This window comes from Hesperophylax consimilis, chromosome 26 (genome assembly GCF_061612785.1).
Source record: "Hesperophylax consimilis isolate HC1 chromosome 26, BYU_Hcon_1.0, whole genome shotgun sequence".
NCBI classification, from domain to species: Eukaryota; Metazoa; Arthropoda; class Insecta; order Trichoptera; family Limnephilidae; genus Hesperophylax; species Hesperophylax consimilis.
Window position 1 is genome coordinate 23,869,645 of NC_142861.1, and position 12,791 is coordinate 23,882,435.

The 12,791-nt window shown below is 36.0% G+C and overlaps 1 protein-coding gene across 1 annotated transcript; it reads right to left on the bottom strand.

Moving 5' to 3' along the window:
* Nucleotides 1–298: 298 nt before the first annotated feature.
* LOC149411339 (uncharacterized) lies at nucleotides 299–11,063 on the bottom strand. The gene is made up of 5 exons (XM_089647704.1): nucleotides 10,880–11,063; nucleotides 8,664–10,649; nucleotides 6,215–6,363; nucleotides 4,591–4,785; nucleotides 299–1,947 (listed from the first exon to the last, which is right to left on the bottom strand). The coding sequence occupies exons 1-5, from the start codon at nucleotides 10,968–10,970 to the stop codon at nucleotides 1,678–1,680; spliced, it is 2,691 nt and encodes an 896-aa protein (XP_089503830.1). The 5' UTR covers nucleotides 10,971–11,063; the 3' UTR covers nucleotides 299–1,677.
* Nucleotides 11,064–12,791: the final 1,728 nt, after the last annotated feature.

Sequence of the window (12,791 nt, forward strand, 5' to 3'; positions counted from 1 at the left end):
ATATTATTTGCAGTTTTTTTTTCCGTAAAATCAAAAATGCATGGTAGCTATGTATGTACCTATATATTAACATATATATTAACATTGTAAGTATTTTCAACATACATAAGAATTGATTACCGTAAAATGGGGTGTCAATTTTCAACTTTGAGAACAAAATAACTTTTTTTATAAAAACATTTGTCGGAAAATTTTATATCATATTTATTATTGCATACGTATATTGAAACTATCGAAATTTTTTTTTTTTTTACTGTATTTGATTTTGGAATAAAACAAAAAACAATAACATGGTGACAAAGTAACCTTTCGCAGTGAGGTAACTGTGATATACAATTTTTTTGCAGTAAAAAAAAGGAAGTTGGTATATTCAATTAGCCATATACATCAATAGACACTGATGTACTTTACAATGTAAATGATAAGAAATTATTTTTCTGTCTGAAAATACATTTGCAAATAAATAATAGACCAACTAATTTGACACTTATTTGAAAGCATAATTGTATCAAATTTGCCTGAAAAAAAATCATTAAAAAGAAGCGAGTAATTTGTGAGTGGCAGCGAGAATTATGCAGATATCCGCGATGATCAAAGTCACCCCCAATTCAATTGTCGACCCATTTTTCAGAACCTCATAAGAGTCCCAAATACTCGAAAGTGTCTGGGTCCAGTGGGACTATGGCATCCCCATTTTAGGTATGCTGTGAGGCTGAAGGGAAGGAGATGAGAAAGGGAAGGTTGAAAAGTACCAGACTATTCAGATCTGTGTGATTTTTCATCGGGTTAATAATTAGGTTCACTTGAATTTTGATTTCCAAACTTTATATTACAGAACATACCACAAAAGATCAGATCTTTATAATAATACATAATAACAGTAGCTAAGTCAGAATTAATAATAATAATAACACACTAAACATTTTTATATTTGGAAAAAATAATAAATATAAAAAAAAGTAGTAAAAAAATATAATTTTATAAAAAAAAACTTTAATCAATGGCAATACTGGTTGAACAAAATATGTCACAGATTGACACATTTAACTTTGCAGGCGGCCAAAGAAGGAACTTACGAAAAACAATAAAAAAATCACAATTTTTTTTGTATTGACAAAATCTACAATAGCGACACCACCGATTGTATAGTATAAGTGTGTCAAGTTGTAGAAACTTACATAGAACAAAATTTTACCTTAGCTACCCATTGTATGTTATCTGTAACAATCACTAACTACATACATAGTCAGTATATATATTGAGTGCTACTTTCATATGAAAAACACATTATTTTATTTTTATTATGTACTGCTTTCATAATTACTCCCAGGACTGCTGACAAGCTATAATCAAACTGCAAAAACTATCAAAGAGACGGAGCCAATGAATGTTATGCGTTTGGTGTGTAAGTAAAAATAAAGGCGGGATGCCGCCGCGCGTAGATGCGATTTGCAGTAGTATGTGTGCACGATGTTGGCGACACTTTTGTGTGCACGCTTTCATAATGGTGCACGGGCCATCTCCCCTTGTTTCTATTATATGTACCATACATATCTCATCACATAATGCTATGTTAGATATAACCAATTCATTTTAAAAGGGTTAAAATAGGAATTATTTAAGAGTCGATCTTCGTTCGTAGAGCCTGCCATAGCGGGCAGCGTGAAGTGTTTCATTTCATGGCTTCGCGCCCTGCACTACGAGCATCCTCAACACGGAGCGGGATTCCTCCTGGCTCAGCTCCTCGATGACGCCCATCAGCTTCTTCACTTCCGAGTCGTCCCTCTGGCAGAGGTCCACATAAGAGGTCACCAGCGGAGTCAGCGGGGTCAGGAAGCTGCTGAAGCAGATATATCGCATCCTGGACGGCACTCCGTTGACCACCGATATCACGCTCTTTATCAACACAAGCTTCTCGGCGTTTGTTTCTTTGGCGACGATGATTTCCTGCAAGATAAACATAATTGTTATAACACACTTCCAGCCGGCAAAAACAAGTTTCCGTTGGACGGATTTCACGAAATTGATTTGATCTTTTAAAATAATGCATAAATATAATTTGTAATTGAATAAAAAAATTACATAGCTACACACCTTAACTATTAAAATATTGTTTGTAATTAAAGCATAATATAAAGATATGATTTAAGATTTTCACGGCCAAAAGTATTTTTGTTGTTTGTTTTGGGGTCAAAGATATTAGAAGAACGAGATGTGCTATGAGCGGTTCATACTGCGTGGAATTGTTTTGCCCAGTGTCGCCGGTTTTGTTCACCAATACTACTGCACACCTTCGTTTACGCTAAGGTATCCGCACTAATACTTAGAACAGATTTCTGTGCGTACACGTCCCGATAGTATTCAAAGTACCCTAATTAGGTAGTACTCCGCCTACGATCCGGCGGCCAACATAGCATATCTCGTTCTTCTAATATCTTTGTTTGGGGTGTTATGCCGTGTTGCGCTAAGTCCTTCTTTAGCCAAAGTTTCGGACAGCATTGCAGTGTCCATCATCAGGGCAGATGTGTTGTCATCTGCCATCCACATCCACACATCTGCCCTGATGATGGACACTGCAATGCTGTCCGAAACGTTGGCTAAAGAAGGAGTTAGCGCAACACGGCATAACACCCCAAAAACAAACAACAAAAACATATAAAGATAGTTGTTTCGCAAGAATTCACCTGTGACAAAGTCATTAAATGCATATTCATAACCATTTTGTTTTTTAGACAGTTGAAAGGTTCCCGTTAAATGGCGATTCTAGGTGCGTTTCAGCTTTTGAACAAATAGTGATCAACAGAAGAGGACAACTAACTTGTTGTTAAGCTTGTTAGCCTATTACATTTGAAATCGCACCTAGAATCGGCGTTAAGAGACCTTTACAGAGTGATTGGTACACAATATTCATATAAAAATATTGGATAGCAATGCCTATCCAGCCATCAAGCTTAGGTTAGGTTAGTTCTATTTAACTAACTTTAAAATGTTTTAAAACGCCTCAAAACAGAAAACCCTAGTGACGAGGACTGTGAAATAAAAAAATGGAATTATTATAGTAGGTACTTCTAAATAAAGAAACTAATAGGTAGTCGGACACTCTTAGTTCACCAATAAAATACAGTATTGTGGGTAGGATGAAAAGGTGAATGTTCTATTACGTATCATTATAAACGCAAGTCTATAGCAATTGGACATTCTATTATGCTTAGAGTAAATAAGAGTTGTTTATTTACAAAGTTGAAATGTAGACTATATCTTATGACACTTTTATTGTAAAAACTAAAAAAGCCCTTTTATTTCAGTGTATCATACGGGTCCAGAACCATGCATGAATTTTCAATAAAATTCATATTTACGTAAATGAGACGAATGAGGTTGTTTTTTTAAATGATGAATATTGCCGGTTTAAACAGTTAAATAATTTACAAAGCCAATACTGAACACTTGATGCTACGCTGACAGTACAAGAAGGAGATTGCGATGGTCCTGGTTAAGCCATATATGACAGCAAGGTCTTTTGTAGACACTTTAAATATTCCTCTGAGGAACCAAATTGCTCGCTTTGTTCGAATAGAACAAGCATCTTCTTTAAAGAAGGAAGGCAAATGAAGTATATGCCCATCAAAGAAAAATAGGCGCATGAAAAAAGGGTGTTGCAGATGCTCAAAATTGCTGTGCAATGCATATCCGGTAGATTTAGAAAATATTTAATGTTGTTATATTTTTCCATTTTTATAAATATTATAGAAGGATAATGTAGGATAACTTAAAAAAGTAAATTAAAATGTTAAATTTTATAAAGTCGACTGAAAACCAAAGTTCCTTAAGCAGAGTTCAATAAATATGTCGATTTGTAATTCTTTATTTGTGTTTTACTTAAATCCTGAGAAAATAAATAAATTAAATTGCAGTAATGTAGGAACATAAAATTGTCCACGAAAACGAGCGGCAAAATGCTCCCCACGCGCCCACTAACGTTTTACGGAAAGACGCGCCCACTCTACGGTTAAAGATGCCGTCAGAAAGTCGGAGAATTTGTGTGTATTTCCACTTCGTAATAAAATCCAAATAAATGGATTAATATTATATATTAGAAATAAACATAATTTTTTAAATATAAAAATTTTGAAATCAAACATAAAAAAGTTTTAAAAATGGCTCAACCTACGCTTTTTCGTCTTAACACTGAACAGAAATTACTATGAAATTAAACACATATTTATTAGAAAAATGTATTATTACATTACTGCCACCTCACTTTTTTGTCGTTTCATATAAGTCTGAAGCTTTGATTTCATAGATGTTTGTAAATTTTAATTCTTCTGTGGTTAACTTCTAAATTTGAATATAAAACGAGGTGTTTTCTTTTTGCAACACTGTTCAGAACATAGTTCTAACCATGGCGGTATGGGAGATAATGAGCTGTTCTGAAAAACTAACAAATTGACGGCACGGGTAGTAGCTGTTTGTTTGTTTGAGGGGTTAGTAATAAATAGTAAGACCCGAAGTGCGGGACAGGGATGCCGGGAGGCACGGACACCAACTCGACAAGGGGACGAAGATGATATGCGATGTATATAATAATACCTGTAGAATCTTGGCAGCATTCCTACAACAGTGCTCCACACAGGCGAAGGCGTTGGGAGCGCCCAGTTCCTCCGCACTCCGCGTGATGAACTTCACCACGGAGCAGAGCGAGATGAAGCAGGCCGTGATGTCGTTCTTCAGACACATCCCCGAGAAGATGGTCTTCCACTCCGTCACCAGGCTGCGAGGCAGGAGCTGTAAAAGATTATTATTGTATCTAACTCACCATCAACAGGGGCATGCATCGTCGCATAGTCTCTCGTATATCAGTCGGTCCATGACCTCGCTATGTGCACAAAATTAAGCGGGCTAAATCGGCCGCTTAAGCCTTCAGCCTTAGGCCGCAGAATAGTTCCTATTTTAGATGCCGAGGCGCTAGCAGTAACAAACGTCAAATATGACGTTTACGTGATTAATTACTTACTTCCACTTCACCAAAATATATGTAAATTGCCTGATTTTATGAGTATGGACTATTATATGCATCGAGCGATGAGGGATGTTGATGTTGTTAATTGATAACCAATCTAAAATAGACAAATAATACGGTAAGGTATTATAAGAGATTTTTTAACGTCAGGACAGTGTTTTCAGCGGTTTGTTTGTCATAATTTCATGAATAGTTCATTGGCTCCAGCAAATCAAATACTATTTAAAATTCTTTATCAAACTCGTAAATTAAACCCGCCTAAAACATTTGACATTTTTAAAGCTATAGATCTCCCGATGACAGTATGATGAGAGCACAGATATACCACTCACATAGACAGTAATTTGGTTTTACATAGAGAAATGACGCACATTCCTCTATTAAAATCATAGACAATATTGTAATATTTCCTATACATGGATTATGTTCCAAGCCGCGCTAAGCTCGACACACCAATCAAGCCGAGCTTTGAATCAACTGACATACCGGGCCATAGATACTCTTCTGTTATTCTGACTCTTGACATGATCCAACTAAAGTATTTGATTCACTTGTTTGTTCCATGTTTTCCTCAGGTGGCTTCGACTTATATTTTCCTCACCACACTCTTTCTACGTTCATCCACTTCTCATGTCTTTCTTCAGCCTTGCTTTCTTTCCAGATCTCCACATTTGTAAAACGGTGAAACATGGTTTTACCACACTCTCCAGGGATCTCACTACTAGAACATTCAGTCTACATTAATCCTTCCTCTGCCAGTTCCATACCTCATTGTCAAAAGTCAGGGTAGGTATCAACACTCCATTGTGGACTCTTATAGCCTTGCTTCTAATTAATTCAATTCAGGTTTGATTCTTAAATTACAAAATTAAGGATGGATGCGTCTTCGGGAAAAAATATTAAATCGTTATCGTTAAATCGAGTATCGAAAAGAAATACAATGTAATAGAGAAGTATAATAGAATGGACAAGGGGTCCCAGGGTCAATTGATCAATTTGGACACTGTGTTTGGCAGGAGAAACAGAGAAAGTAACCGATACGATTGGAGAGATCAAATATCACAGGTGTCCTCGGCTCTCCACAAAGCGCAGGACCGCGAGGAGTGTAGAAGCCTAGTTCACAAGGGAAATTGGCGCAGGCCCACGATCATCAGCAATGAGGTAACGAATACAGAAGGTTCTAGTTATACTTACATAGCACAAGCAGATCATAGAGTCTTTGGCACCGAGGGACGTGTCGTACAACTCTTTAAAATACTGCTGCGGCCATAATTCTTGGAAATAGTGGGCATTCATTGGAGTCAGGAAAGTTAACTTGGAGGCTAACCATTTGAATTCATTATCTGGAATGAAAAAAAAACGTATTCATTGGAACATATCTTACCAACAGTGAGCTCAGACACATTTATTTTTCACAGAAATTAGAATAAAAGATTTACTGTCAAAAACTAAGACTAGACCCCTCTTTGTTTATTTCATACTAGCTGTACCCCGCCACGCCTTGCTGTGGCTCAGCCTGTGTATGCAGATTGTTAGAATATGGCAATATAAATGCAATTCTCTTAGGTTGGCAATACTGTTTAACCTTGGTCTATTGTCTATTACTGAGAAGAGACCTGTCAAAGTGTACACTTGTTGAAGAAGAATAAAGTCATTACTGAAATAAACTGAACCCTTTTAATCTAACTGTGACTCATGTTTATATTTAAAGTATTATGACAATGAGAAAATGTACATTTTACTTTATGTCGATGACATTTTAATTTTTGGTACAAATGAGGAAGATATTTCTAAATTTAAGAGTATATTATGTAAAGAGTTTAAAATGAAAGACTTAGGGCTAATATCAAATTTCCTAGGTATAAATGTAAAGCAAAATTTGAAAACTGGTATTACAGAGTTAGATCAGAGAGAATATTTGGAGAATATTTTAAAAAGATTTAATATGCAAAATTGTAAGCCTATGTCAACCCCTATGGACCCTAATTTTAACACTAAAATATTTGTAAAAGACAGTATTGCTGTAGACAACAGTATTCAGAATTTGTGCAGACAAATGATAGGATGTCTAATGTATGCTGCATCAGGTACCAGGCCTGATTCCGGTTTCTATGTTAAGTAGGTATCAAACCTGCGCCAACAATGAGCTATTAAGTGCATTAAAGAGAGTGTTAAGATATATAATGTATAGTCTAAATTATAAGTTAATTTATAAATGTAATGATATCATTTTGGAAGGATATTGCGATGCTGATTGGGGTGGTGATATCAAGGACAGAAAATCCACCTCTGGTTATATACTTTTGATTTATAATTGTCTTGTCGCATGGAGTTCAACGAAGCAGGCCTCTGTTTCTTTGTCATCCACTGAATCAGAATATGTATCTATGAGCATGGCTGCTAGTGATGTGTCATGGCTTATAAATCTGCTAACTGAACTTGATTTTAAAAATATTTGCCCTGTTAATATATTTTGTGACAATCAGTCGGCATTGATAAATGCAAATACAGATGCTATAAAGCGATTAAAACATGTAGATATTCGCTATCATTTTGTTAAGGAATTGGTCAGAGAAAATAAGATTTGTGTGAGATATGTTAACACAAATTTGCAACCAGCTGACATATTAACAAAAGCTTTAAGCAGAGAGCTGATTGTAAAACATTTAAATAAGTGTGGTGTTATGGGCAAAACTGTATAACATTATCAGTGTTAATATAGGAATTATTATTAGTTTGTTTATGTTTAACAACTGTATTTACATTGAGAAGGGGTGTTAGAATATGGCAATATAAATGCAATTCTCTTAGGTTGGCAATACTGTTTAACCTTGTTCTATTGTCTATTACTGAGAAGAGACCTGTCAAAGTGTACACTTGTTGAAGAAGAATAAAGTCATTACTGAAATAAACTGAACCCTTTTTATTGAAATAATCACACAGATAGAGAAACAATAGCATGTGTTGCTTTTACGTCTAACAGATGGCGCTGTTTTTAAAGAAAATGATTTTTTTACCTATCACAGTAAATACAATATTGGTATGTTAAAACACATGCGTATTCGAATGAAACATTATGTCAAAATTTCAAAGCAATCATTGAAGATCTTTCGGAGATTTAAGATTTACAAAAATTCAACAAGAAAAAAAATTATGTTGGACACGAATGTAGCAGTAAATGTAAGAATTTAGATTTTTTAATTTTTAAAAGAAAGGCAAACGTTTCAAGGTGACGAGTAACCTGAAAATATTGTAATTCCTCTTACTACCATCATTATAAGTGGATAATTTTGCATGAGCAATGAACATGAGCTAGAAGAGGATTGAACCCACAACGTCTGGGTGGGAACCAGAAGCTTTGAACTACTCGCCCAATAACGTCAATGAAATTCATATAAGAACATCATGGCATAGTTCAATTTGAAGTTGGTGGTGTCCTAGTGTAGATTTTGGAGACATAAAAAATTGTTCAATACTGTTTCAAAATGAATTTAATACAATATGGCTCTTAAGGTACTTCTACACCAGAGGTTCCCAGCTTTATCTAGCTCACCGCCCACTTTTCAAGTATATTCTTCTTCCATACAATAAAGGTTTTTTTAAAATTGAATTTAATTAATGAAATTTTATGATTAATGCTTACCTGAAGGCTGTTTATTCTGCAGAAAAGTTTTTAAAATAGCATTCTGAAAAATAATTGAAGACTTGAGCACCTCGGCTGCAGTGGCCGTAAAGGTGCTCAGATCCCATCGCACATACTCCATGATCTGCGCCAGCATTACCAGCAATGGAGCTATGAACCTGGAGTGCTGCTCCGTGCTGAATATCTCCTGCAGAGCTCGCAGGTGCACCTGCAGGCACTCGCAGTTCTTCTCCGTCAGATGTTTGTGAATGGACGGCATAAGGACCTTCAAGAGAATGATCTCGTCAGACGCTAATTCCTTCCCGACGAGCCCTTTAATAAAAAACACATAACTTAACTTCTCCACTTCAGACGTTAGATTCTCAACGTGCATATTTTTAACAGCGTGTAATATCAACAAAGCAGATCCAGACAAGCTTGCGTTCTGGGCCGTGTAGGGCGTTGGGTCAAATTCGTACTCTATTCTTAATCGAGAGAACACTTTTAATTCCGTCAAGGCTGTCAACATCATGGTCGTCTGCTGCGGTTTGATGACGCATTCTTTAAACGTCCTGCGGTAGAATTTGGTCGGATTTTGAATAAAGAGCGAGTACATTTCAATCAGATCAGAATCGGCAAATGGCTCCAGCAACTTATTGAAAAATTCCGTCTGTTTTATTTCATAATCTGATAATTCCAAACGATCGCTCAAAGTGTAATCGGCGAAGGTCTCCTTGATAAGAGCCACCTGATCCATGGTGGAATGCGAGGACAGGCACTTGAGAACCAATAACTTGATGTAATTAGCGTATTCATATTTTACAGGTTCGTACAGTATTTTGACGCCTTGTTTGAAAGTGGCCGTGACATCCGTAGGAAGGAGGCAGGAGATATTGTTGATTGCGCATTTAAGGCAGTCTTCTTCAAAAAAGAAATAATTTTTTCGTATCAATCCCGCCAGCCATATTCCCTGATTGGCATGCTTTTCTGTCGACCTCTCCATCATGGTTTCTCGGCAGGCTTGGCTGATGTGGTCGGAGATGTTTTCCGGACGGCAAGAGATGGCTGGGAGCATAGAAATGACTTCATTCTCGAGGCGGGGGTCGCTCTTCAATACTTCGCAGAGTTGGTACGCCGCCTCTCCCACAGATCTCTGCAGCGACTTGTTTGGGTTTTTGACATCCAGATGTTCGCACCACGAACAATAAATGTCTACATTAATGGACATCACATTATTCTTGGCCGATTCCAGCAATAATTGGTTTATTTTATCTATGTACTCCGCTACAATATCGTCCATGTTATCTTTCTTTTCTGAGAAGCTCTCGTCTGTTTCGTCATGTGTGGCTTGGTAGATATCGCACTCCTCGGGAATTTGTGGGGGCTTACTGGAGAATATATTGAAACAGTAAAGCAAATGTTCAAACAAGAGGAGGATTGATCTTCCGGCGTGAAGATATAGTCGGTCTACGGTCCAGTCGGACATCTTGGACTTGTTGGGAGGGTCGCTGAAATACTTCAACAACTGGCACATCTTGTTGTGTGCTTTAACTAGGATTATCTTCTGGTCCTTGACTTGAACACTTCTCTGGGACATGCGGATGACCATCTCGTAGGTAGAGGACACCAGGAGTATGACACGTTTAATACTTTCATCTGGAGTTGAATACCTCGAATACTCTGTTGCTATATCTAATATTTCAAGAGACAGTGCGGGATTACAAAATTTGAGAGCTTCGCAGAAGAACTCGTGAAGATCTAAGCCCCATACCAAATGCATTAACAAACATTTTGTTATCATCGGAGTAATCCAAATCAGATGGCCGATATCATCGCTATTGGCCAATTCCTCCAAGACTATCAAATCTGAGTTCAGAATCAAAAAGAAGTTTATTTTGCGAAGAATATGGCTGTATTCCTCCACTGCGCAACCTTTATAAAGCAATCTCCTCTCAGTGAGAACTTTTGCTAGAGCATCTACGACTGACTTTATTTTCTCTTCGTTACCTGAAACAAAAGTAATTATTATGAAATCGAAACCGAAAAATTAACTTCTTGTAAGGCGCAATTTAAAAAATATGCAACATAAACTTATCATAAGAAAGTTTACCGAAGGTTGTTTTCCAATAGTATTATATTATCTGCAATAATGCATCAAGAAAAAACTCGCAATGATAAGAAATTGGGAACAAAACAGAAATGTGCTGCTAGAAATTTATTGAAAATATTATGGGTACCTCCTCTTGTGCGCAAATTCGACAAAGCATACGAATTGTTTGCTTTCAACAGAACTCCCTGAACTTGTCCAAATATTGGGACAAAATCCATGCTTGCTTCTTGAAATTGCAATATTCAAAACAACATTTTATATTATTACACCGGTGGTGGCCGATTTTGAAAAAAACACAATTAACCATAGAATAAAACTGTCTGGACTATCTGTCAAATAATATCATAGACTATAAATTAAAAAATGCAAAAAAACTTTGGAACCGAATTTATCCGTAATAGACATTTGTTTATTTACGAATACAAAGCTGAGAGTGGTTTTTTTTTTTTTTTTTTTTTTTTTTAAATTTATTTAATATTTGTATGTTTTTTACAATAAATAAACAATTTATACAGTGTTATAAAGGTAAAAAATAACAGCTTTTCCTCACCATAAAGAGACGAGGCGAGCTTTTATTTGTGACAAAGCTGGTGAAGTTGTCAATATTAATATTACTAATAAGCGGAAAAATTTCAGAATTCATCTGTCGTAAATAAGCACAATTATGTTTTGCAAATTTTCTTCATTGTTCTTTTGTTTTTTTTTTTTTCATTTTTATTCAAATTTAAAGTAGTTTTGGGTTTATTTCGTTTCAGATTAACAAGTTTTACTGACAAAGTTTTCTTAGTCAGATGAACCTTGCCCTCAGGGAGCATTTTGATATTTTTCTGCTTCAATGACATTTTTTTAAATAGTTTTTTGGCCTGCGTGCGTTTTGGTTGACCCGTCATTCTAAAATCAGGTCCAAATTTTTTGAACTATGCCAACTGTAATTTTCTGCTATCGTTTAATCTCTCGAATTTTTTTAATTGAACGTGGTAGCCGAATGTAATTTAATTGAACGTGGTAGCCAAATGTAATTTAATTGAACGTGGTAGCCGAATGTAATTTAATTGAACGTGGTAGCCGAATGTAATTTAATTGAACGTGGTAGCCGAATGTAATTTAATTGAACGTGGTAGCTCTTGATACTCTTGTATTGATGTTGGTATGGTTTGGCTCAGCTACTTTGCACAAGCGTTTTTTTCCGGTTTATGGTGGAAGCTCGAAAAACAAATAAAAAATTTAAAACTCTACTTGCCCTCAGAAAACATTTCGACATTGTTCTGCTTCAAGGACATTTTTATTTTTAAAATAGTTTTTTGGGCTAAATAATGATTTTCTCAGTGCAATTATATTGACTATGGTTATAGAAAGCGAGAGATCGAACTGAGCTTTTAGCCACACTATTATTTTCTATAAGAAAACGGAGATGGGCGTGGCGGTTTTAAATGGGTTTCAAGGCCCTTGCTGAGTTTAATGCCCCTTTACTGGAGTATCGTAGCGCGTTCGACCAGTGGCGGCGGCATATTTCAAACGCTAAGGGCGTTTGCATTTAGCCCTGTGTATTGTTAATAGCGTGTCACACAACTAGATACTAAAATACAAGTGACATACAAACAGTGTGCCCGTCTTGTGGCTAGGAGATAAGAAAAAAGAAAAAAAAAATGAATAAAAACACAAGTACCTAAATATATTTTTTGTTTGTTATTAAAACGGTGGTGAAAGCTGATCTGCATAAATATGAAATATAGTCAGAAGTTTGGAAAAATGAATACTCTCTCATGGCATTTATTGTACTCTTATTATTATAATGGTTCTATACTACCACAAAACGCATCTAGTCAGAACGGCGCCTTTGTTTCTACCAACGCACCAAACGAATAACTTAAAATAATTACATATATCTGTTTAATTATATTTTTTCATATTTTATGGAAGCCAAACGTTTGTCTGAACAACTGCGATAAAGTGCTGACGTTCATAAAGGCTGCGTTCTCCCGAAAATTGTATCAGACCCCTTTGAACAGGGGCGAAGATGTTAGGAAGCTGCTTTTGCA

Bases quoted from the DNA above. Each gene is read 5' to 3' on its own strand.
- LOC149411339 (XM_089647704.1), bottom strand. From the start codon at position 10,970: ATGGATTTTGTCCCAATATTTGGACAAGTTCAGGGAGTTCTGTTGAAA. The intron at 6,364-8,663 runs GTAAGCATTAAT...TTTTCATTCCAG, and splicing joins GCAGAATAAACAGCCTTCAG to ATAATGAATTCAAATGGTTA. The intron at 1,948-4,590 runs GTATTATTATAT...TTTATCTTGCAG, and splicing joins ATGCTGCCAAGATTCTACAG to GAAATCATCGTCGCCAAAGA.